The 26,720-nt window shown below is 41.4% G+C and overlaps 1 protein-coding gene across 6 annotated transcripts in view; it reads right to left on the bottom strand.

Annotated features, from left to right (window-relative positions):
• Positions 1-26,720, bottom strand: part of C2CD2L (C2CD2 like) — a 260,267-nt gene that overhangs the window by 24,542 nt on the left and 209,005 nt on the right. For all 6 annotated transcript variants that reach the window (XM_056544589.1, XM_056544588.1, XM_056544591.1 and 3 more), the window contains 2 exons: positions 12,409-12,580; positions 682-774 (listed from right to left, as the gene is read on the bottom strand). In XM_056544589.1, coding sequence (XP_056400564.1) covers positions 682-774; positions 12,409-12,580 — 265 coding nt within the window. The remainder of the gene's footprint in view (positions 1-681; positions 775-12,408; positions 12,581-26,720) is intronic.

Below are 26,720 nucleotides of genomic sequence, written 5' to 3'. Positions count from 1 at the left end.
CATGTCCATATGACAATTTACACTAACCTCTTTTTCTGGCTTTTTGTACATCATTCTGCACAAAAGCAATTCTAATGTAAGTGAGCCTTATTGACTCAAAACACAAAACCCATAAACAGACAAGTGAAAAGATCCACACTGGTTTTTGGATATCTTGTAGATTCAAAAAAAGTCACTGTATTCTCTATACATTAAAAATTTCTCTCATCCTACTGGAAACCATTTCTTCTGATTCCCTTATAAACATGCATGCTCAGACTGACCAAGTGCGCACATTAATTTTAAGTACAAGATGTCATTCTCAGCCATCCCATCAATGGTGAAAATCTTCAATAAATCCACAGTGATTGCAAAACATGCACTGACTGGCCACAGATTTAAAACCTGCACCATAAGTCAATTTACACATAGATAGATATCTTGCAAAAATTTTTTCTGCAGCTTGTGGATAAGATTTCTTCAAATCCCATCCACATTGCTTGTACCATAAATGCTGGAGATTGCTCGTGCATATCTATTACATTTAGCAACATCCTAAATGACTAAGCCAGCTTGCAGTCTGAATACACTTTTATGGAATTTTTTTTCCATTAAAAGTATGGGTAATAAACTAAAACCAACAAAAAAAAGATGATTAATAAGTATAAGGTGATCAATTCCTAAAACGGAAAGGTATCTTACCACTGCCGCTCGGAGAAGAACCAGGAGAGCAGCTTCGAGGGAATAAAACAGTTTTGTTTTCAGTCACTTCTACTTTAGATGGAGAATCTAATGCTGTAAAGTCAAACAGAAGTTGGTTTTAAAATAAAAAACTACATCTATCAAATCAAATGTGGTTAAGACACGCCCAATGCTAAACTAAAAGTTCTACAGTTAAAACAGGGAACGGATTGCTGAAAATCAAATGAGGGAGCACAATTCTTGGTCATATGAGCAGTAGTGTGCCATATGAACAAGAATCATGCAGTAGAACTTCATGCAGCTTACTGCGAGTGACTGCAGTTTTGCAGAAAGTACAGGTAGAGTACTTTCTGCAAAATGAGTGCAGTTAAAGCATATGGCACAGCAATTAAATGTAAAACATGTGTGGTGTGCCATGCAGTTCTTGCCCACATACCACACTGCCACCACATGAGTCAATGTCAGAGCTTATGTATGTGGTCTGACCTTGTAATGTGATTAAAAAAAACACAACAAAAGTGTGGTCCTGGATGGCATGAAATTACCACAATATTAAAAGTAGCAGTTGTTAGGAGAATTTTTTTTTTTACTCACCTTAAAATCCCTTCCATCCCTTTCATTGGGCGGGGGGGGGGGGGGGGGGGGTGGGGGGCGACACAGGAAAATGGGTTTATGCTGCTGGCAGTAGGAGGCTGAAACTAGGCTCAGCAGGATATACCTTCTCACCATGACTGGGCTAATCAGATAGTCCCAGAGCAGTAGGAGAGGCCAAAAAAGGCAAGGAAATGTGCCAGAAACCCAAGACCAAAAAAACTAAAAAAAAAAAAAAAAAAAAAAAAAAGGAACACTGCCGACAACCTTGCAAGGTACCTTAACATAGGAGGGAGCTGTGTACCCAAATAAAGGCTACATGAAAAGGATTTTACTGTGAGTACAAAAAAAATAAATATATATATATATATATATATATATATATATTTTCTCAGTCACTATATTGGGGGACCATGGAACTTCCTAAAGCTGTCCCTGGGGTGGTAAGAAAACAACAGCCGCCCAAGAAGCTGTCTCTTGCAAGACCTTGCGACCCGCGTTCGCCAAAGCCTAAGTATGTAGGAGGCATCTTGCTATAAAGAGATCTTTCTAATGTACTTCATTTTAAAAAAAAATAAAGTTTTCTATGTTTTATTTGTGTTTAACCCCTTAACGACCACAGACCTATATTTACGTCTGTGGCTGGCTCCCGATCTATTAGCAACCAGGACCTGCGGCAAATACCGGACATCGCCGATCGGGCTGATGTCCGGTATTAAGTCTTTAGATGCCGCGATCAAAGTTGATCACGGAATTTAAAACGGGAGAATACACTGTCTGTTAGCTCAGCGGAGCTGTTCCGGACCGCCGCGGTGAAATCAAGGCATCCCAAACAGCTGAGAGGACAGCTCCAAGTCTGAAATCCAGGCTTGAGCAATCATTTGTGGAAAAATAAAAAAGTTATAGGGGTCAGAAGATGACAATTTTAAACATTGATTTTCATGCATTTTGTTATGATTTTTTCCAGAAGTTCAACAAAATCAAACCTATATAAGTAGAATATCATTTTAATCATATAGACCAACAGAAGATAAGGTGTCATTTTTACCCAAAAGTTTACTGCGTAGAAATGGAAACCTCCAAAAGTAAAAAAATTGTGTTTTTCTCTTCAATTTTGTCGCACAATGATTTTTTTTGTTTCGCCGTAGATTTTTGGGTAAAATAACTGATGTTATTACAAAGTAGAATTGGTGGCACAAAAAAAAAAGCCATCATCTGGATTTTTAGGTGGAAAATTGAAAGGCTTATGATTTTTAAAATGCAAGAAGGAAAAAACGAAAGTGTAAAAGCTGTAATACGCTTGGTCCTTAAAGGGTTAAAAAAAAGCTGCCACTAGGTGTCTCCCTACTTGTCCAGAGCACATTTTTCCCCGTCTTTTGCAGACTTTGGACTCCTGCTGGCCTGGCAGAAGTCCAAAATCTGAAAATGCTGAGGCGGGTGTGTTCAGCCTTATCCAATCAGAGCTCATCTCACACACTGAACTGCTATGGGCTGTGTGTAGCAGAGTAAGGAAGTTCTCCCCTATATGGCTTCATATGATGCCACAGCCTGCTGGGTAACACCCTTTCCCAGTCTGTGAATCCGACCGACTAAGCAGAAAATACAGAGCCCTGGCACCGATAGTCAGGGGGAGAGAAGGGCAGGTCTCTGCACCTGCAAAGCCGCTGCAGTTCATTGATTTAAAGCGCCCGCTTTAAATCATTGAACTGCAGCGGCTTATCGGCGTATAACAGGTAGACTTTAGGCTAAAAATTTTAGCCTAAAAAGTGCGTGTTATACGCTGATAAATATGGTAATAAAAATAAAAGCAGGGGGTGGTTTATCATGATGGGGCAGTGAACTGAGAGGATAATAAAATGCAAGAATATCATGAGAGGTACTCTAAAGGTTTTTCTACGTATCTGCAGTCTATTAAGACAGGTATACCACGTAGTTTCTTAGTTTCACTATGTATACTATGTACTGTCATATCTATACTATTTGTTAATCACGGTTCCCCTGAAGACATCCCCATATGTATGTGTACCCCATTTGGGGGCAGAAATTTAAGTTGGGAATTGCGTAATAATAAAGGGTCAAAAGCCCCCTTGATGTTTCATCTAGCCGACATACTGTTTTATTATGTATGTGGTTTGTGTTTGTTACTTCTGGAGATTATTCTGTGTGTGACAAGTAATGCACAAGCGATGTATGGATTGCATCTTCTGGAATATTACCTGGCATTTTCTAAGTGTTAATACATAGGTTGCTTGTATATTCAGCATTGTTCATACTGTGATATTCAAGTAATAGCAGTGTAGTAAAAATTCATAACATTTATCTGAGACTTCTAAGTAGGTCTGGCTTATTTTATCAACTCTCTCTTGGGAATACACTTTTTTCTTTTTGGTGGATTTTAATGTAAATCTATTAAAAAGTGTGTTTTATTGGAACCCAAGCAGGAGTAGGGAGGAACTATACTAGAGGTTTTTGAAAAAGAATGGAACGCACTTAAAGCTGTCCCCTGAGGGAACTAAGACAGACACTCCTTCAAAGCAGCTTGCAGAAAGGTCGGAAGATTTGGCAGGGAGAACATCTGCTGAATGAGGAAAGACTTCGGTCCTCCCACCACCTGAAGTAAGCCTGCCAAGTGCCAATCTTGGCAGCTGAAGGCTTGTTAGTACAGATCATGGTGCCGATGACCCGGTCAAAAAATCGCGAGTTTAACAGACTGACGAGATTGACGACGTCTGCAACAATCTGGAGCCATGAGAATGGTGGTTGCAGATTAAAGCAAAGACCTCCGGGGAGAACAACCACACACTGGGATTGGTCGTAGTGCAGCTTAAAAAAAAAAAAAAACGCCTCCCAAATATCTACTCTGGGAATGTGAACCACTGAGCGAGGATCCGAGAGACCTCCGCCATAGCCAAGGTGCTGTATGTTCCGCCTTGGTGGTTGAGGTACGCCACTGCCATGAGTAATTCTGTCGTGAAGAACCCCCCACTCTGCAGCTGAGAAGGCTGGCGTCGGTCGTTAGCACTTGCAAATTGGAAGTGCCCTGGAGGCACAACAAAGCTGAGAACATCTCAAAGGCAGAGAGGTGGCAGAACATTTTTTAAAACAAAATAAAAGCATCCCAGATGCACAAGTGCACTTTAAAGAGGATGCTTTTTTTTTTTTTTTTTTTTACATTTTAACCCATAATTATTTAAAGTACGAAAATCTATTTAACTTGCAGAAGTGGGGTACAGTGATGGGGACCAGATTCGCACCTAGCTGTTCTAATCTGTACGTAGGCCACTGGGAGGTAGATTACATATTCCCAGGTGGCCAGCTAGGTGCGGGTCTGGCCCTCTGGAAACGCTACATTGATGATATCTGGGAGGAAAGTGAAAACAATTTTTAATGGATATTAATAAAAATGACTTTTATTTAGAATTTACTGGAGAGTATTCACTTTTCAGACTTAAATATCACTATAGAGGAAGGCAAAATAATAACCACTATGTATCATAAAAGCACTGACAGAAATCGTTTTTTTTTCCTAAGGACAGCTTTCATTTACCGCAATGGTTGGAAAACATACCGAGAAGTAAGTTTTTACACCTCAGACGTAACTGCACAGATGTGAAATATAATACAGAAGCAGAGGAATTACAGTACAAAAAAATCAGGAATAAAGGATATGAGGATGTCAGTTTGAAAATCATTGCAGACAAAGTAAAGGAAATTGACAGAAAACAATGATGAAGGACGTGGCAATGGAAGGGAGGATGTAATATAATGGCACGGGGGGGGGGGGGCTGAAATATAATGGACCAGGGGGGGGCTGAAATATGATGGACTGGGGGTTGAAATTTAATGGCAGGGAAGGGGGTTGGGTGCTGAAATATAATGGCACAGGGGGGGCTGAAATATAATGGCACGGGGGGGGGGGGGGGGGGGCTGAAATATAATGGCACAGGGGGGCTGAAATATAATGGCACAGCCCCCCTGCTGAAATATAATGGTACAGGGGGCGAAATATAATGGCACGGGGGGCGGAAATATAATGGCACGGGGGGGCTGAAATGTCATGGCACAAGTAGGGGCTGAAATATCATGGCACAAGGGGGGCTGAAATAATGGCACAAGGGGGGGCTGAAATAATGGCACAAGGAGGGGCTGAAATAATGGCACAAGGAGGGGCTGAAATAATGGCACAAGGAGGGGGCTGAAATAATGGCACTTTTGAAATATAATGGCACAGGGGAATGATATGGCACAGAGTGTGATAAAAAGGGGGGGGGATGGAGTGGCACAGGATGGTAGCAGCTTTTCTAATATTGATACTGGTACTACGTTGTGCATTGTCGAAGCGCAATGCGATGCATGCAATTGGCAGTATAGCCAGGAGTGTGTCATCAAACTATGTAAGGATGTCACCTTGAAAAGTTTGGAAAGCTCTGACTTAGTTTCTACTTTTTTAATTCTTTTTTGGGGAAAAAATGCCAAGAAAAACGCCAACTCTGCCGCATCTGCAGCCAGATGTTAGCTGTAAGTCAATGAGAAATCACAAAATTCTTTTTCCACTTGGCGTTTTTCAGTTTGGCGTTCTTTTAATCCTTTTGACGTTTTTTCACTCTTTTTTGGCGTTTTTCAGCTCCTTGGCGGTTTAGCAAAATGGCAGCATGTTGAGCCACTGGCGTTTTTTCCCTGAAATCGTGGCGTTTTTCTCCCATAGAAGTCTTTGGGAGTAAAAAAAAAAATGCCAAGAAAAAAGCCATGTGGGTTTTAACTTTGGCGTTTTTTTCAGGCGGTTTTTATTCTCTTTTGGACTTTAGCAATCCAAAAAATTGATGGAGATTCCTTTTTTAATAAAATTTCGTAGGGTACCATTAAAAAAATAAATAAAAAAGATACAAAATTTTTATTAATTTCTAAACAGGGATCAATTTATGTGGGCGGGCAGGGCACTAATGTAGCCGACAATAATATATATGTAGTGTGTGTGTGTGTGTGTGTTTTTCACTTTTTATTCTTTATTTTTTAGGTGGTACTACTACTCCCAGCATGGAACACACACGTTTCCATGATGGGAGTAGTAGTACCTGTACTAATTGACAGATCGCCCCGGGTTCCGTTGCGATCCTTCTGTATAATTTATAGATGCGGCCTTCTATGGTCCCCTGCACTGCTATATATATATATATATATATATATATATATATATATATATATATATATATATATATATATATATATATACACACACACACACACCTATTCATATTTCCCGCAGAGAACCGTGATTGGCCAGATGGTTCCAGCCAATCACAACTCTGTGGGAAATATGAATAGGTGTCTATATACGTCAGTGCAGGGGACCATAGACGAGCGGCCGGCCGCATCTATTATACATACTAGACTTAATATTAACCGACAGAGTAACTAATGTGCAGGTAGAAGGATATCTAGGAAATAGTGATCATAATATAACACATTATAGCTTGTGCTTCAATAAAAGGAACCTCGCGAGGGGCCACAAAAACAATGAACTTTAGGAAGGCAAAGTTTGATCAACTCAGAGAAGCCCTTAATATAAATTGGGATAATGTCCTCAAAAATAACAATACTGACACTAAATGGGAGACTTTTAAAAATATCTTAAATTCTTACTGTAAGATGTATATACCTTATGGGAATAAATGGGTAAGAAATAAAAGAAAACCAAAATGGATGAATAAAAATGTTAAGGGGGCAATAAATGACAAAAATACTAAAAATACTAGCATTTAAAATACTAAAACAGGATGGCAGTGAAGAAGCATTAAAAATTTATAGAGAAAAATGTAAAAAAAAACTGATAAAAGCCGCAATAATAGAGACAGAAATATTCATTGCCAATTGTTGGTTGTAAAACCAACCCCAAAAAGTTTTTTTTAAACTATATAAATAGCAAAAAAGGTTAAAAATTAAAGTGTTGGCCCTTTAAAAGATGATGAGGAAGAATTTATAAATGTGGGATCAGCAAAAAAGGAAATCTATTAAACAAATTCTTCTTCACTGTATTCACTGAGGAAAATGAAATGCCAGGTGAAATACAGTGTGATAAGGTAAACTCCCCAGAACAGGTCACCTGTCTAACCCAGGAAGAAGTACAGTGCCGCCTACAAAAAATCTAAATAGACAAATCTCCAGGTCCAGATGGCATTCACCCCCATATTCTAAAGGAATTAAGTAATGTAATAGACAGACCCCTATTTTTAATATTCAGGGACTCTATAGTAACAGGGACTTTCCCCAGGACTATCACAGAATTCCTCCAAGGTGAACCACAGGATTAATCAGGCGCCAAGAACTTGTGCAGAGCAATCAGTTTATTCTACCCACAATGCAACGCATTTCGCGGTGAAGACCGCTTCATCAGGCATCAGATTAGATGCCTGATGAAGCGGTCTTCACCGCAATACGCGTTGCATTGTGGGTAAAATAAACTGATTGCTCTGTACAAGTTCTTGGCGCCTGATTAATCCTGTGGTTCATCTAGGAGGAATTCTGTGATATTTTCACTATCCTGAGAGCGGCTGCATGATCTGAGATTTCATTTTCTCTATATGTCTTTACCATTGTTGTGCTTGGCTGAGTACAACCACCGTGGGTGAGCATTCTTTATTACCGTTCACTGAATTTCACATACACGGTATCACACTATGGAGCGCTTTCCTTTGTTTTAGCTGTTTCCCCAGGACTGGCGCATGGCAAATGTTGTGCCAATGTTTGAGGGGTCTCTAAGGGGTGCTATTTTGGAGTATCTGGATAAAAATAAATTTATTACTCCATATCAGCATGGGTTTATGAGGGATCGGTCCTATCAAACTAACCTGATCAGCTTTTATGAAGAGATAAGCTCCAGACTGGAGCAGGGGCAATCGCTGGATGTCGTATATCTGGATTTTTCCAAAGCATTTGATACGGTGCCACATAAAATGTTTGTGCATAAAATGAGAATGCTTGGACTGGGGGAAAATGTGTGCAAGTGGGTAAGTAACTGGCTCAGTAATAGGAAACAGAGGGTGGTTATTAATGGTACTTATTCTGATTGGGTGACTGTTACTAGTGGGGTACCACAGGGGTCTGTCTTGGGTCCTGTTCTGTTTAATATATTCATTAATGACCTTGTAGAGGGGTTGAATAGTAAAGTAGCAATCTTTGCAGATAATACTTAACTCTGTAAAGCGGTAAACACTATAGAGGACAGTTACAAATGGATCTGGATAGGTGGGAGGTTTGGGCTGGGAAGTGGCAGATGAGGTTCAACATTGATAAATGTAAGGTTATGCACATGGGGAGGAAAAATCCAGGATAATCTATTAAATGGGAGAACACTTGGGACGACTGACATGGAAAAGGACTTGGGAGTCTTAGTTAATAGTAAATTTAGCTGTAGTGACCAGTGTCGGGCAGCTGCTGCCAAGGCAACAATGGGGTGCATAAATAGGGCCATTGATGCCCACGACTAGGAAATAATTCTACCACTGTACAAATAACTAGTCACTAGTCTGACAAATCACTAGTCAGACCACACATAGAATACTGTGTACAGTACTGGGCACCAGTGTACAAGAAATATATAGTGGAGCTGGAGAGGGTTCAATGACAGGCAGCCAGAGTAATACGGGGAATGGGAGGACTAAAGTACCCAGAAAGATTATCAGAATTAGGGTTATTTAGTTTAGAAAAAAGAATGCTTAGTGGCAACCCAATAACTATGTATAAATATATCAGGGGACCTTACAGAGATCTCTCCCATGATCCATTTATACCCAGGACTGTATCTATAACAAGGGGGCATCCTCTACGTCTAGAGGAAAGGTTTCTACACCACCACAGACGGGGGTTCTTAACTGTAAGAGCAGCAAGACTATGGAACTCTCTGCCAGAGGAGGTGGTCATGGGAAACCCTGTCAAAGAATTTAAAAGCGGTCTGGGTGCATTTTTGGAGAATAATAACATTACAGGTTATGGATTCTATATCTATATCAACTCAGTAGGGACTCATTAGGGTTATAGGTTGAACTTTGGACCTTATGAACTATGTTACTATGTTACAATTGGCAGTATAGCAAGGAGTGTGTCATCAAACTATGTAAGGGCATCACCATGAGAAGTTGGGAAAGCTCTGACTTAGGGAGTATAAATTGTTTAAATTGGAGCCCTACCTGCCTACCTGATGGGGGTCATATCTATCTGGGGCCTGTCTACCTCCTGGGAGAGCTCTACCTAATAGGGGTCATTTCTATCTGGGGCTTTGTCTGGGAGCCCTACCTTTTTACCAACTGGGGGGACATATATATCTGGGGCCCTCTTTACATACTAGGGGAGCCCCTCATGCCTGTCTACGTAATGAGGGGATGTGCCTACGTGATGAGGGGACCTACCTACCTGAAGGGGGGACTACCTATTTAATGGGGCAGACTTATCAGGGGCCCTATCCCCCTAATGAGGTGACATACTGGTCTGCCTATTAAGTTTCTATTAATAAAGACCTTATTTACAGACTATTTTGGTTGAAATTATTTTATGTACAAGGACAAGTAGATTGTCATGAGGGACAAGTAGATTGTGTTCCGTTTTAGTCCCTTGGACAAGTACTTTTTTTTTTTCTTAATTTACACACACCTGTTTTTTGGATTAGAAAAAGTTATTCCCCACTGGAAGGGAGGAAACTACATTAACCAAATGTGAAAGGTGGAAGGAAAATGGATATTCCAACTAAATTCCCTTGCTCCACATGAATTAAACATTAACTTTGAGCTTTTTGATTTTTTTCAGAACACTTATTTCAACAATAGAAACATTCTTGCGTATCCTAAAAGAATAGATAGCCACATCTGACCAGTGAACATACAAAAATATACATAAATAAACAAACTAGCGTGTTCTCACTAATGCAGATAGCATGATAAAAACACCCCATCTGAAGCCTTGAAAAGGATAGGAGGAACAGAAAGCGAACTCCCTGATGAAGGAGGACGTATTTGCCTTTGAAACACGTTAGAAGCCTTTCTGACCCTTCAGGTTCACATTAGTGACGTCTCTCGAACCAAACACGCATACTTCAGCGGGAAAGGTTTAGGTCGAGATACCGCCGGCCAGATCATCTGGAGGACAGTATGAAAAAGAGTACATCGGTACAGAGCCTTATTTGGGGAGATTCTCAAGATTGAAACTCTGAACCTTCACTTTCATGGAAGCTGCCCGTTTGTTTAACGACTGGACAATATTATCTCTGAAGCCACAGAGGGCTAGAGTGCTGGCTCAAAATCGTTCTCATCGCTCCGGCCCCAGACGTTGAACCACTTCCTTTCGGGCCTGTCTTAAGACAGGAAGGCTCAGTCCACAGAACATTGCATCTTCATAGTAAGTTGTATTATATACATAACTTCTCAAAGTCCCTATTTTTGCACTTTGAATACACTATTTATACAAATTTCAGCCTTTATATGGTAAATAGGGAACCATATATTTTTTTCCTATCAGCAAATAGGGCATCTACTACCTTGAAAAGCACTGTGTAGATATATATATATATATATATATATATATATATATATATTATTTTTAAAGCTGAGATACCACTGATGGGCCGGAAATATGGGCTTGTGAAGATTCACATCCTAAATGTCAATAGAGGAGAGGAATTCACCCAGCTCCATGGAAGCAATGATCAACTAGAGACTCCATGGGGAAATGGCACAGCCGCAAATACCCGTTGTAATGCCTGAGGTTGATGATGGGACGCACTGAAACATTCTTGTTTGGTACCATGAAGAGGTTGGAATAGCACCTGGAAAAAAACATTCCTCTGGTGGAACCAGTACTATGATAAGGTTTTAAAGGAAGTGGTTCTACATCTGGGGCCGGAACATTGAGAACGATTTTGGGCTAGAACTCTTGCCCTTGGTGGCTTCAGAGATAATCTTGACCAGTCATTTAACAAACAGGCGGCCTCCATGAAAGTGAAGGTTAGAGGTGGAATTGGCATTCCAGGCCATGAGCCATATGGACCTGCAAGGTGAACGAAGATGGGTTGCAGCGGACCTAGAACTGGAGGCTGGTGACCGGGAGTGGACCACTGGGGAACAGACCGCTGGAGATAATTCTAGCACCAGAGACCCAGCTGAGGAATTAGCTGGGGCACTTGTGGAATGGTTGGCAAACAACCCTATTCAGCTACTCCGCTGACTCTAAGTGGGCAGGCGGCAGCTGGGCAGAAAGTTTCAAGTCAGAGATGGCCTGTGAAAGGAAGAAGGCACAGGCCAGGGTGGGCCCAGAGACCAAATGGTTCGGAGTGCTGTCCTGAGCGATTAGTAACAGGTGATTAGGTTTGGCCACAGCAGTGAAAACAGAGCAGGAGGGCTCAGTAGAGCCACCAGACATTTTAGTATTTCAAATGGCACAGTAGTAGTAGGTGACCAGGGCAGGGGTTGCATGGTGGAGGGAACAGTCAGATCTGGGTTCAGACATGGAACATGTTGGCTAGACAAGGGGTCAGACGGAGCTCACTCAGAATCCTGTCTCCAGAGAGAAGGCAGGTTATGCAGAGGCAGGAAAGGAGGATAAAGAGGCAGCCCACACCATGCACAGGGTGATCAGGGAGGATTGGTATCCCCGTCACCTTGTAACTTAGAGAAAAAAAAAGGCAAAAGACGGAAAAATAAATAAATAAATAACATAACGAACTTAGCTAGAAAGAAAAACAAACAAAACCAGGCCAGAAGACTTCCAGACTTGTGTCTGCCTCCTATTAACACTAAGCAAAAAAAAAAATTAGCTCAGAGCTGCCAACCCGTTTTTGGTGCCTAGCGTCAGCAACATATACCCATGGTCCTGTGTCCCTTAATGAAGCGACCAAGAAAAATCACCAACCACTGCAAAAAGTTATCCATGCCACACTAAATTCAAGTTGTTTGCGTGAATTGGTCTAAACGATATGCACAATAATTGTGCGGCTTTCCATCACCATAGAAAAATTAGCAAGACCAATGATACATTTCTACCTTAGTTTACCCCCTCCCCCATACAATGTCACTAGTACGAACAGATATGGAGCTAAGAAATGCAAAGTGGTGCATTAGTTTATATGTGTAGTGCACATCGATAAATACATACCTACTTTACCATCAAGCTTTGGCCTTGACTGAATAGTTGTCACAGTAGTTACAACCGTACCATCTGGCATCACTGTGCGATCCATTTCCACTTTCTTGGTAGGAGTAATGTTAATTCTCTGAGTTGAAGTCCCCAAGGTTGCAACTGGGAGATTCCCCTCTGGTATATGAAACTATGGAAATATGTCATTGTAAAGTCACAGATTACTACAAGACAAACATAATCACATTGCATCTCCCACCATTTTTTTTGTATTGTTTATTTTAAAGAAAACAATGTAAATAAATAGGGTCCGCAAGAAATGAAAAAAAATAATTTTTCATGAAAACGCACGAGACATGCAACAATTGTCAGCTCCATTTGCTGGTGCTGGACTGTAGAGACTAAAAAAAAAACAACAAACTTGTGTAGCTCACTGACAGTAAAAAGTGGAAAAACATGGAAAAAATTTGGCCAAGGTTATTGGTGTTGCCTGCACCCCTAAAACAGGCCTACAAATAATTACATAAACGTCAAGAATGATATCGTTATATAGTCACAACCAAAATCTTAAGGGTACTTTTAAAAAGAGTAAAAGAAAAAAGATCAGACCGATTCTAGTACTAGGTATAAAATTAGGTTACAACATTTTATTAATGAACATATGACTTATACAGGGTCTGCTGCAAAGCTTTCAGCAGCCTTTTCCAATAAAATTCTTATATCAGTAACAAGAATTTTGCATAGTTTATTGAAGGCCATATATAGGATAATAGGATAATATTGTAATATTCTTTAAATGGGCACTCATTAAAACTAATTTTTGCTATTGCACTCGTTATGGTAAATAAAAAAAATCTTTCTAATGTAGTTTGTTTCAAAAAAATAAAGTTTTCTGTTTTGTATTTAAAAAAAAACAAAAAGTTGACACTAGGTATCTCCCTACTTGTCCAGAGAACATTATTCCCCCATCTATTGCACAGACTTTGGACTCCTGCTGGCCTGGCAGAAGTCCAAAATCAGGCAGTCTGGTGTGCTGAGGGTGGGGGGGGGGGGGGGGGGTACAGCCTTAGCCAATCATAGCTCATCTAACAAACTGAACTGCTCTGGGCTGTGTGTAGCAGAGTGAGGGTGGAAGTTCTCCCCTGTATGGCTTCAGATGATGTCATGCCTGCTGGGTAAGGCTGGGTGCACACTACGTTTTGTCCCATACGGGAGCGCATACGGCAGGAGGGAGCTAAAACCTCGCGCTCCCGTATGTGACCGTATGCGCTCCCGTATGTCATTCACTTCAATGAGCCGACCGGAGTGAAACGTTCGGTCCGGTCGGCTCACGGACCACGGTTTTAGGTCCGGTTGTAAAAGCGCATACGGCGCAAAAATGAGCCGACCGGACCGAACGTTTCACTCCGGTCGGCTCATTGAAGTGAATGGCATACGGGAGCGCATACGGTCACATACGGGAGCGCGAGGTTTTAGCTCCCTCCTGCCGTATGCGCTCCCGTATGGGACAAAACGTAGTGTGGACCCAGCCTAACACTCCTTCCCAGTCTGTGAATCCAACAGACTGAGCAGAAAATAAGAGCAAATATCAAGGTAGAAAACTAACAAATAATAAAAATAAAGGCAGGGGGTGTTTTTTTCATGATGGGGGCAGTAAACTGGGAGGATTATAACATTTAACAAGATCATGAGAGGTACTCTTTAACCCCTTCCTGCAGAATGTCATATATAAACGCGGGGTTGTGCAGTGCGTTCGCGCATCCCGGCGTTTATAAATGACATTCAGTTAACCCGGCGATGCGCAGCATCGCACGGGTTAACTGGCAGAAGTCCCGCTGTTTCCAGCAGGGGACAACTTCTGCTTCACCCCCAGGACCATCCATTGATGGTCCTGGTCAGCGATCACTGTGATTGGTCCCTGTGGACCAATCACAGTGATCTGGGGTGAAAGTTCAGATCCCCCGCACTGCCCGCCCCTGGAAGTCGGGCAGAACGGGGGACGATTGCTGCAGGGGCTCGCGGGGACCTGCGGCATAGGAGGGGAACATCAGGGGACCGGCGGACTTACCAGATCCAGCGGCGGGACCGAGGAGCAGCGCGGGACCGGCCACGTGGGCGAGCAGCGACGGGTAAGTATGTGGTCCTCAGAGGCAGCAGTGAAGATCTTCACTGCTGCTTCTAGGAGTCTGAAAACTACAACTCCCAGCATGCCTTGACAGCCTTTGGCTATAATGGTCTCCAATCTGTGCTCTTCCAGCTGTTGCAAAACTACAACTCCCAGTATGCACTGACTGTCCAGGCATGCTGGGAGTTTTAGTTCAGCAACATCTGGCCCTTCAGATGTTGCCGAACTACAACTCCCAGCATGCCCTTCAGCTGTCTGGGCATGCTGGGAGTTGTAGTTTTGCAACAACTGGAGACACACTGGTTGGGAAACATTGTCTGTTTCTAACTCAGTGTTTCCTAACCTGTGTGCCTCCAGCTGTTGCAAAACTATAACTCCAAGCATGCACTAACAGACCATGCATACTGGGAGTTGTGGTTTTGCAACAGCTGGTGTGCAACAGCTGGTGTACATTCACATGGGCGAGGCTTTTACAGTGGGTTTCTCGCATCTTGAGATGCAGCAAATTTTGCGCTGGGAAACTCGCTGTAATCCCCCGCCCATGTGACTGTACCCTAAAAACACTACACTACACTAACACAAAATAAAATAAAAAGTTAAAAACACTACATATACACATACCCCTACACAGCCCCTCTCCCCCAATAAGAACGTCCGGTACACCACTGTTTCCAAAGCAGAGCCTCCAGCTGTTGAAAAACAACAACTCCCAGTATTGCCGGACAGCCGTTGACTGTCCACGCATTCTGGGAGTTTTGCAACAGCTGGAGGCACCCTGTTTGGGAATCACCGGCGTAGAATACCCCTATGTTCACCCCTATGCAATCCCTAATTTAGGCCTCAAATGCGCATGGCGCTCTCACTTTGGAGCCCTGTCGTATTTCAAGGCAACAGTTTAGGGCCACATATGGGGTATCGCCGTACTCGGGAGAAATTGCGTTACAAGGTTTGGGGGGCTTTTTCTTCTTTAACCCTTCATGAAAAGGAAATGTTGGGGTCTACACCAGAATGTTAGTGTAAAAAAATAAAAATTTTTACACTAACATGCTGATGTTGCCCTATACTTTACATTTTCACAAGAGGTAAAAGGGAAAAAAGCCCCCCAAAATTTGTAACGCAATTTCTCCCGACTACAGAGATACCCCATATGTGAGCGCAAAGTGCTCTGGGGGCGCACAACAAGACCCAGAAGGGAGAGTGCACCATGTACATTTGAGGTGATTTGCACAGGGGTGGCTGATTGTTACAGCGGTTTTGACAAACGCAAAAAAAACAAAACCCCACATGTGACCCCATTTCGGAAACGACACCCCTCACGGAATGTAATGAGGGGTGCAGTGAGAATTTACCCCCCACAGGTGTCTGACGGATCTTTGGAACAGTGGTCCGTGAAAATGAAAACTTGTACAGCCCACTGTTCCAAAGATCTGTCAGACACCAGTGGGGGGCAAATGCTCACTGTATCCCTTGTTACGTTCCTCAAGGGGTCTCGTTTCCAAAATGGTATGCCATGTGGTTTTTTTTTTGCTGTTCTGGCACCATAGGGGCTTCCTAAATGCGATATGCCCCCCGAGCAAAATTTGTTCTCAAAAAGCCAAATATGACTCCTTCTCTTCTGAGCATTGTAGTTCGCCCATAGTGCACTTCAGGTCAACTTATGGGGTACCTCCATACTCAGAAGAGAAGGGGTTACAAATATTGGGGGGTATTTCCTGCTATTAACCCTTGGAAAAATGTGAAATTTGGGGGGGAAACACACATTTTAGTGAAAAAAATATATATTTTTTTACATATGCAAAAGTCGTGAAACACCTGTGGGGTATTAAGGCTCACTTTATTCCTTGTTATGTTCCTCAAGGGGTCTAGTTTCCAAAATGGTATGCCATGTGAGGGTTTTTTGCTGTTCTGGCACCATAGGGGCTTCCTAAATGCAACATGCCCCCCAAAAACCATTTCAGAAAAACGTACTCTCCAAAATCCCCTTGTCGCTCTTTCCCTTCTGAGCCCTCTACTGCGCCCGCCGAACACTTTACATAGACATATGAGGTATGTGCTTACTCAAGAGAAATTGGACTACAAATATAAGTATACATTTTCTCCTTTTACCCCTTGTAAAAATTCTAAAATTGGGTCTACAAGAACATGCGAGTGTAAAAAATGAAGATTGTGAATTTTCTCCTTCACTTTGCTTCTATTCCTGTGAAACACCTAAAGGGTTAAAATTATGACTGAATGTCATTTTGAATACTTTGGGGGGTGCAGTTTTTATAATGGGGTCTTTTGTGGGGTATTTCTAATATGAAGACCCTTCAAATCCACTTCAAACCTGAACTGGTCCCTGAAAAATAGTGAGTTTGAAAATTTTGTGAAAAATTGGAAAATTGCTGCTGAACTTTGAAGCCCTCTGGTGTCTTCCAAAAGTAAAAACTCGTCACTTTTATGATGCAGACATAAAGTAGACATATTGTATATGTGAATAAAAAAAATTTTTATTTGTAATATACATTTTCCTTACAAGCAGAGAGCTTCAAAGTTAGAAAAATGCAAAATTTTCTAATTTTTCATAAAATTTTAGGATTTTTCACAAGGAAAGGATGCAAGTTACCACAAAAATTTACCACCATGTTAAAGTAGAATATGTCACGAAAAAACAATCTCGGAATCAGATTGATAACTAAAAGCATTCCAGAGTTATTAATGTTTAAAGTGACAGTGGTCAGATGTGCAAAAAACGCTCTGGTCCTTAAGGCCAAAATGGGCTTGGTCCTTAAGGGGTTAAAGACGATTTCTCAGATACCTTGAGGGACACAGAACAGAGGGCTGGCAAGTTCTTTCATACCTGGAGATAGTTTATGGAACACGCATACTTACCCAGTGAATTGCCTGACTTGATGAAGGAGTTCTGTGACACTTCTTGGTACTGCAGAGCGAGTCTTGGTGGTTCACTGGGGAAGCTGCAAGTTGGTTGAGGCTGGAGGTGCAACTTCTCATTTCCTTGCTTTTCTCTTCCTTTCCTTTCTTTTTCTCCTTGATTTCTTTAGGTGTGTGTTTTGTGTTGTCTGTTTGTTGTGTTTGGTTATGTGTCATGGCCTGAGGGATGATGATGTCCTCACTTGGGGCCCGAGGTGGAGGGTATGTCTGGGAGGGGGGTTATGGCACATAATGTCACATAATCGGAATTCATGATTATTACATGTGTTCACTCATATCTTTTTGTGAGTATATGTAGTTGGATTGGTTTCTTCATATATGGGCGCTTGGCTGTTCTGTGGAGTTTTCTGTTCTTGTCCACTTCCTGAGGCTCTGCTTCTACTAGCCCCGCACAAGGTTATTTAATTTCTATGGGGTTTAGTTCATGTTTATCACTGCCGATAATTTCATGATCTGTTTTGGATCCGACATATATAAAATTTACAGAGTGTTTCTATCCTTTTGTGGTCACATTTTGCTTATCTGGGATGTATGCAGACGGAGGGGGCACTCCCTCTGTCTGGAGAAGAAAAGGTTTAGTCTCAAGGGGCGACACGCCTTCTTTACCATAAGAACTGTGAACTTATGGAACAGTCTACCTCAGGAACTGGTCACAGCAGGAAAAATTAACAGCTTTAAAACAGGGTTAGATACATTCCTGGAACAAAATAACATTAATGCTTATGAAGAAATATAAAATACCATCCCTTCCCCAATATCGCGCCACACCCCTACCCTTCAATTCCCTGGTTGAACTTGATGGACATCTGTCTTTTTTCAACCGTACTAACTATGTAGAGACAATGCTGTTGTTTTTTTTGTTATATCTTTAATAAAACATTGTTTAAAAAAAAAAAAAGATTTCTCAGTCTTTAATTTCATTGATAAAAATTAGAACGGAGGTGCACTGAACCGCTCACCATTATAAGATTTCACTTTGTCTATTCTAGCAGTCAATAGCGATCCTGCAGTTGCTAGCAATACTGAAGCTAGGCTCCAGCCTAGTGGCTGGCTAGGTACATGGACAGGCTTCAAAAGATCTTGAGTCGGGTGGGCTGCCGAAGGTAGTGTGGCATCACAGGGTCCACGCTCCTGCGGTGTGGGCCTCTTAGTAGATGGGATACTGCACTCCCACTGTACATCTCCGTGCGCCTCCTGATGGATGTAACTGTGCACTGATGTATATAGACATGCACTTCCTAGGTGGGGTACACAGCAGGCATGCACTCTGGGCTTAGACCGAAGTACCTATGGTTCGTACACAGTCCCAGATCACAATAGGTACTGTGGCGTCCTTGTGCTCCTGGATTAGTGTAGGAGTTGACACATGGATTAAAAGTATCTTTGCACAGTGACTTAGTGATCTTGTATTAAAACTAGGCTTTTTCTTCAGTAGCGATATATAGAATACAAAATCGCCCACATTCTGACTTTCTATACTTTCAAGATGAGCAAGTGACTGAGAAAACATGTAGGGGATTAAAGGGAGTACATAGAAATAAAAATAATAGAAATAAAAATTAAAATTTTACTAAATATACTTATATCAATGGCAAATGAAGATTAAAAATGAAACATAAAATACAATACAAAATAGTAACTAAAGAGATAAAAAGCACATAACACATTTAAGATAACGAAAATAAGAAAACACTTGTGACGCGGAGAGAAACAAATTATGCAAAGAAGGAAAACAGGCCTGCAGGGTTTGTCGCCGCATCTGTAAACGGTCTGCCGGTGACGGGCCGTGAGGAAGAGCCCATACCAGGCAGTTCAATGGAAATTCAAAAAATTTTCTGGCCTCGGCTCTAGATATTTGAGTGATGTAATTGCTCACCCTCATGGTTAAACATGGTTTAACACTTTGAATAGCTGTGAAAAAAGGCCAGAAGTATCTTGATTATGAAATTCTATAAAGCGATGGGGCAATGGGGCGTGTTTTGTTGCCTTTTTTTAATATTGTATATATGTTCGGATATACGTGTTTTCAAATGACACTTTTTTTTACCTATATATTGTTTTCCACAGCTGCATTGGATTAGATAAATGACCCCCTTGCTATGACAAATGAGGCACTAATTGTGTGTGTAAAACCATTATATGTAGATGAAATTTTCTTGAGAAGCTTGTACTTCTTTGCATCAATTGTTTCTCTCCACATCACAAGTGTTTTCTTTCTTTCTTCATCTTAAATGTGTTATGTGCTTTTATTGCTTTATTTACTATTTTATATTGTATTTTTATTTTGTTTGAATTTCTATTTTTATTATTGCTGTTTTTGATAGTTCTCCTCCCAATGTGTATATTATGTTGTTTGATTTTGTATTGTGTGTCATGTACGCAGTTTTTCCAGTACAGGAAAGTCAGAATGTGGGCAATTTTGCATCCTACTTATTGCTAATGAGCAAAAAGGCCTGGTGCTATGAAATGCTTCTAGTTTTAATACAAGATCACTAAGTTTTTGCAAGTATTGAGCAGAGATAATTTTAATCCATATATCGACTCCTACACTAATCCAGGAGCGCGCACTCAGAACCACAAGGACGCCACAGTACCTATAGCTATCCGGGACTGCACACGAACCAGAGGTACAAAAGTGTTAGCCCAGAGTGCATGCCCGCTATATACACAACCTAGGAAGTGCACATCTATATATATCAGTGCACACTCACATCCACCAGGAGGTGCATGGTTGTGCTGTGGCAGCGCAGATTCCCATCTACTAAGAGGTGCACGCCCGTGCAGAAGCGGACCCTGTGATGCTACACTACCTTCATCAGCCCGTGGATTTTTTTCCCCCATAGTCTTTTTAACATATAACACTAAGTATCTGAGTTGCACAGATGAAACACATTTAGTATTTGATATTATTCCATTTTATCTATTTTATACATTTATTCTCAGGACTGCTTCAAGGGCCTTGCAGCAGACCCTGTATGAGTCATATATGTTTATTACTAAAGTCTTGTAGCCTAATTTGAAACCTACTACTGGAGTCTTATCTTTTATCTATTACTCTTTAAACGTACTCTTGAGGTTTTGGTTGTGATAATATAAAAGTCTATACAATTCCTGCCATTTATGTAGTGCTTGACTGGGTTTGGGCAAGTGTACACTCAGGAAAGAGGGGGAGAATTTATTTTAATAAGCCATTACAAACAGTGTTTTGTGTAAGTAGTCTGCTGGGTGCAAGCTGTGCCATAAAGTGTTCCTGTTATCCCCGTAAGGATTAATAAGCTCCTGGACCTCCCACGCATGCCAGCGCTTATAAGCTCCACACACTGCTACTCTCTGGTGGCAATACCTCCTTCACTGCAGAGAGGAGGAACCAAAAGGACTGCCCTATGGGGAAGATTTTACAGAACGGACCTAAGTAGGAAGTTCCCTGGGCACCGCCATCTTGGAAAGTGGCGCTACTGCTGCACTCTTCTTCAGTGCCTCACCACTGCATAAGAACACTTGTCATCACCTCCAGTCATCAGTACACTGTGCATAGTCTCCGGTGCCGGAAACTGCCACCAGTATTCTGCAGCTGTCATGTCTGACTCCGCTATTGTCAGCAGTTATCAACCAGCAGGTTCATTACTGCCAGTGCTTGCAAAACAGGATGAGCACTCCAGAATGCTGCAGCCACAGAGACTGAGCATTATTACAACTGCTACAGCACATTTTTAAGTTTCTTAAAGGGCCATACACACAATTTCTCTTAACCCCTTAGGGTCTATTCACAGTATTCTGCGCAGATTTGATGCACAGTATTTCAAGCTGTGTTCAGTCATTCAGTTTACATTGAAATCTGCAGCATCAAATCCTGCGCATCAAATCTGCACAGAATACTGTACGTGTGAATAGACTTTCCTCCGCTTTTTCCTCCTCATCTTCTAAAAATCATAACGCTTTCAGTTTTCCACCTACAGACATATGAGGGCTTGTTTTTTGCACTACCAATTTTACTTTATGACATCAATCATTTCAATCATTTCCCCACAAAACAAAAAAAATGACACCTTATCTTTATCTGTAGGTCAATATGATTAAAATGATACCCAACTTATATAAGTTTGATTTCATTTTACTTCTGTTAAATTATAACTTTTTGCATGAAAATTTGTATGTTTAAAATTGTCCTCTTTTTTTCGATATAAAGGTGATGTGAGGGCTCCTTTTTTGAGCCATGATCTCTAGTTTTTATTGGTACCAGACATTTATGCATGTGGCAATACCACATATGTTTATTTTTTTAATTAATTTTTTTTATGGGAAAAGGGGGGACGATTCAAACTTTTATTACTTTCCTTTTTAGACTATTTTTTACTCCCCATAGGGGACTGTTACATGCAATCCTTGGTTTGCATACACTGTTCAATGCCATGCCATAGCATTGATCAGTGTTATTGGTGCTCTGCTGCTCCAGCCTGCCATGGCTGGCTGAAGCATTAGATCATCGATCGGACGGTGAGGCAGTAAGTAAGGGCCCTCCTGCCTACCTCTCAGCTGATCAGGACACTGCAGTTTTACTGAGGTGGTCTTGATCAGCTCCTCTGAGCTGCCAGACTGGATTACTTTCATTTTAGACCCCGCAATTCATATTGATTGCAGCATCTAAGGGGTTAATGTGGTGCATCACCGCGATTGGTGATGTCTGGCATTAGACATGGGTCCCAGCAGCTGATAGATGGCTCCTGAGCATCCGTCATAGAAGGGGAGCGGGCACAGGGCATACAGGTACGCCCTGCGTCCTTAAGGAGTTAAATAAGATGTCTAGTGGTAAGAAATGTATCTCCTATTCGCAGGAGAGCGGAATCTGGGCCAAGCTAGAGCCTCATATGGGAGATCGCTGAGGGTCCCAGCGGTTGGATCCCCCTGCAATCAAACATTTCTTACCGCTGGACATCTTTAACCCCTTAAGGACGCAGGACGTAAATGTACGTCCTGGTGAGGTGGTACTTAACGCACCAGGACGTACATTTACGTCCTAAGCATAACCGCGGGCATCGGAGCGATGCCCGTGTCATGCGCGGCTGATCCCGGCTGCTGATCGCAGCCAGGGACCCGCCGGCAATGGCCGACGCCCGCGATCTCGCGGGCGTCCGCCATTAACCCCTCAGGTGCCGGGATCAATACAGATCCCGGCATCTGCGGGAGTTCGCGATTAAAATGAACGATCGGATCGCCCGCAGCGCTGCTGCGGGGATCCGATTATTCATAACGCCGCACGGAGGTCCCCTCACCTTCCTCCGTGCGGCTCCCGGCGTCTTCTGCTCTGGTCTGTGATCGAGCAGACCAGAGCAGGAGATGACCGATAATACTGATCTGTTCTATGTCCTATACATAGAACAGATCAGTATTAGCAATCATGGTATTGCTATGAATAGTCCCCTATGGGGACTATTCAAGTGTAAAAAAAAATGTAAAAAAATGTAAAAGTAAAAGTAAAAAAAAAGTGAAAAATCCCCTCCCCCAATAAAAAAGTAAAACGTCCGTTTTTTCCTATTTTACCCCCAAAAAGCGTAAAAAACATTTTTTATAGACATATTTGGTATCGCCGCGTGCGTAAATGTCCGAACTATTAAAATAAAATGTTAATGATCCCGTACGGTGAACGGCGTGAACGAAAAAAAATTTAAAAAGTCCAAAATTCCTACTTTTTTAATACATTTTATTAAAAAAAAAATTATAAAAAATGTATTAAAAGTTTTTTATATACAAATGTGGTATCAAAAAAAAGTACAGATCATGGCGCAAAAAATGAGCCCCCATACCGCCGCTTATACGGAAAAATAAAAAAGTTATAGGTCATCAAAATAAAGGGATTATAAACGTACTAATTTGGTTAAAAAGTTTGTGATTTTTTTTAAGCGCAACAATAATATAAAAATATATAATAATGGATATCATTTTAATCGTATTGACCCTCAGAATAAAGAACACATGTCATTTTTACCAGAAATTGTACGGCGTGAAAACAAAACCTTCCAAAATTAGCAAAATTGCGTTTTTCGTTTTAATTTCCCCACAAAAATAGTGTTTTTTGGTTGCGCCATACATTTTATGATATAATGAGTGATGTCATTACAAAGGACAACTGGTCGCGCAAAAAACAAGCCCTCATACTAGTCTGTGGATGAAAATATAAAAGAGTTATGATTTTTAGAAGGCGAGGAGGAAAAAATGAAAACGTAAAAATGAAATTGTCTGAGTCCTTAAGGCCAAAATGGGCTGAGTCCTTAAGGGGTTAAAAAGTAACAGACTCAAAATTTCCAGTATGTCTGAATTAAGTTCCAGCGTGCGACCGGACACAGAAGCCACTCCACCACCTGCAGCAAGTGCACTTTCAGCTCAGCAATCAGCACCATGTCTTCATCTTCAAGATGCTGCTCCTACACTAGTCTTCATGGGGAATCCACCACTCCCTACCTACAGTAGAAAACTCTTCAGTTTACGAGACTTCAAGGAAAAGTTCCAGAGTTTGTCCGAGTTCTACTCTTTCCCCTCTAGTCAACAGGTGCGATTGCTGACGGGACAATTTTAAGGACCAGCTATTGAGGAGGTCCATACCTGGTCTGCAGCTGACAAGGAGACTTTTCGATGAGATCTTTGAGGGACTGTATCAGGTGTGGGAGACCCGAGACCCTTTAGAGGTATGCCTCACATTCTACGAAAGGTGACAGAAGCCAAGTGAGACTTTGAGGGCATATGTTGTGGTCCTACAAAACGCATTTGAGATGGTCCAAAAATTGGATGGGATAACAAAGTACTATTGGACAGGTTCTTTGATGGAGTATACGCTAAGTGGGATAAGGCCCAACTGAAAAGTTAGAATTAGGATTTACCGATAATTCGGTTTTCATGAGTCCATCATGACAGCACCACCTGAGATTTTCCTTTGTAGCTCTAAATAGGAACAGAGAGCACAGAGAAGTTAAAAAAAGGCCTCACCGCATCAACTTTAAGTGGTTTAAATAAGCTAGAGCATATACACATAATACTTATCCCACATAGAAGGGGGGGGGGGATAAATGGGTGCTGCCATGATGGACTCATAAAAACAGAATAATTGTTAAGTCATAATTCTAACTTTTCACTATGCCATCATGGGAAGAGGCCACATTCAACTTTTAGTGGTTGAAGAATGTGTGGATCTCCTCTAGCTGCCTAGCTGAGGCGATAGCTACTAAAAAAATTGTTTTCCAGGTTAAAACCTTGATTGAAGACTAGAGATAAGCGAACTTACAGTGATTTGATTCGCCACGAACTTCACGGCTTGACAGTTTCTGATTTTAACCTGCATAAATTAGTTCAGCTTTCAGGTGCTCCAGTGGGCTGGAAAAGGTGGAGACAGTCCTAGGAGAGAGTCTCCTAGGACTGTATCCACCTTTTCCAGCCAACCGGAGCACCTGAAAGCTTTACTAATTTATGCAGGAGAAAGTAAGCAACCACCGAGCCACAAATGTTTCATCATGAATCGAATCACTGTAAGTTCGCTTATCTCTATTGAAGACTCCAAGAGAGAGGCTCAAAAGTAGTTAAAGCTTATAAAATTCAATTCCCATGGAGGAATGAGACACAAAATGTTAGGTTTTAAACTGGCAATAGATTTATAAAAATCTTTTGACCCATTTGTGATCCGCTAAGGAAGTATCTAACATCCTAGAGCAGCCTTTGGACTTAACGTGCTAAGCGATAGGCCCGTATCCAGTTCATCTTCCAAAAATTCTAAGATTTTGGGTATATACTTGTTTAGAGGGTCTGTAGGAAAAGAACCATAACAGGAAATTAATTTTTCCGAATATTTCAGATAGCAGAGGTGTATTCTTTTTTTCTTTTTAACAAGGGGTTTATCAGTTTTTTGTTTTTTAAAGAAAGTCCTTTATTTCCTAAGTCCTTTATTTCCCTTTCAAGAACCATGTTGAGTCAAAAAGATTCTCTCTGAGAGAAAGAAATATTGGGTCTGTTATTGATACCTGCATTAATGGACCAAAACAGAAACTTTTTGGCCACATTGGGGCTATGAATATGACTGGTACCTTCTACAATCAAATCTTCGGAAGTGATTTCAAAATCAGGGAAACCAGAGGAAAGACATATGCCAGACTGAAAGTCCATCTCGGCAGAAGGGCGTCCACAGAATCTGGATTTTTTCTTGGGTTGAGGCAGATAAAGCTAGGAACTTTCCGATTTCTTTTGGGGGATTGTCCCACTTTTTTTTTTTTTTACCAGACTGAGGAAAAAATCTCCTCAAAATCTCCTTTAAGATAGACAGTTGTAATGGAAGCAACATTTTTTTTTCTGCCCAGGAGAAAACATTTTCTGACAACATTGATATAGTAACAGTAACATAGTAAAATAGTTCATAAGGTTGAAAAAAGACCAGAGTCCACAAAGTTCAACCTATATCTCTAATCAGTTTCTACTGAGTTGATCCAGAGGAAGGCAAAAAAAAAAAAAAAAACTCATACTAGAGGTAAAAATTCCTTCCCGACTCCAAATATGGCATTCAGAATAAATGCCTGGATCAACGTTCTGTCCCTATAAATCTAGCACACATAACCAGCAATGTTATTACTCTCCAAAAATGCATCCAGACCCCTTTTGAACTGTTTTACAGAGTTCACCATGACCACCTCCTCTGGCAGAGAATTCCATAGTCTCACTGCTCTTACAGTAAAGAACCCCCGTCTGTGCTGGTGTAGAAACCTTCTTTCCTCAAGACGTAAAAGATGCCCCTTGTTATGGATACAGTCCTGGGTATAAATATATCATGGGAGAGATCTCTGTATGGTCCCCTGATATATTTATACATAGTTATTAGGTCGCCCCTAAGCCTTCTTTTTTCTTAAACCCCAATTCTGTTAATCTTTATGGGCACTGTAGTCCTCCCATTCCCCGTATTACTCTGGTTGCCTATCTTTGAACCCTCCCCAGCTCCACTAGATCTTTCTTGTACACTGGTGCCCAGTACTGTACACAGTATTCTATGTGTAGTCTAACAAGTGATTTGTACAGTGGTTGAATGATTTGTCGTGGGCATCTATGCCCCTATTGATGCACCCCATGATTTTATTTGCCTTGGCAGCAGCTGCCCAACACTGGTCACTACAGCTAAATTTATTTTTAACTAAGACTCCTAAGTCCTTTTCTATGTCAGTAGTCCTCCCGGATTTTTCCTCCCCATGTGCATTTCCTTACATTTATCAGTGTTGAACTTCATCTGCAACTTCCCAGCCCAAACCTC

This window comes from Hyla sarda, chromosome 10 (genome assembly GCF_029499605.1).
Source record: "Hyla sarda isolate aHylSar1 chromosome 10, aHylSar1.hap1, whole genome shotgun sequence".
Classification (NCBI taxonomy): Eukaryota; Metazoa; Chordata; class Amphibia; order Anura; family Hylidae; genus Hyla; species Hyla sarda.
The sequence above is the reverse complement of the archived record's forward strand: the minus strand, read 5'-3'. Positions and strand labels throughout refer to the sequence as shown.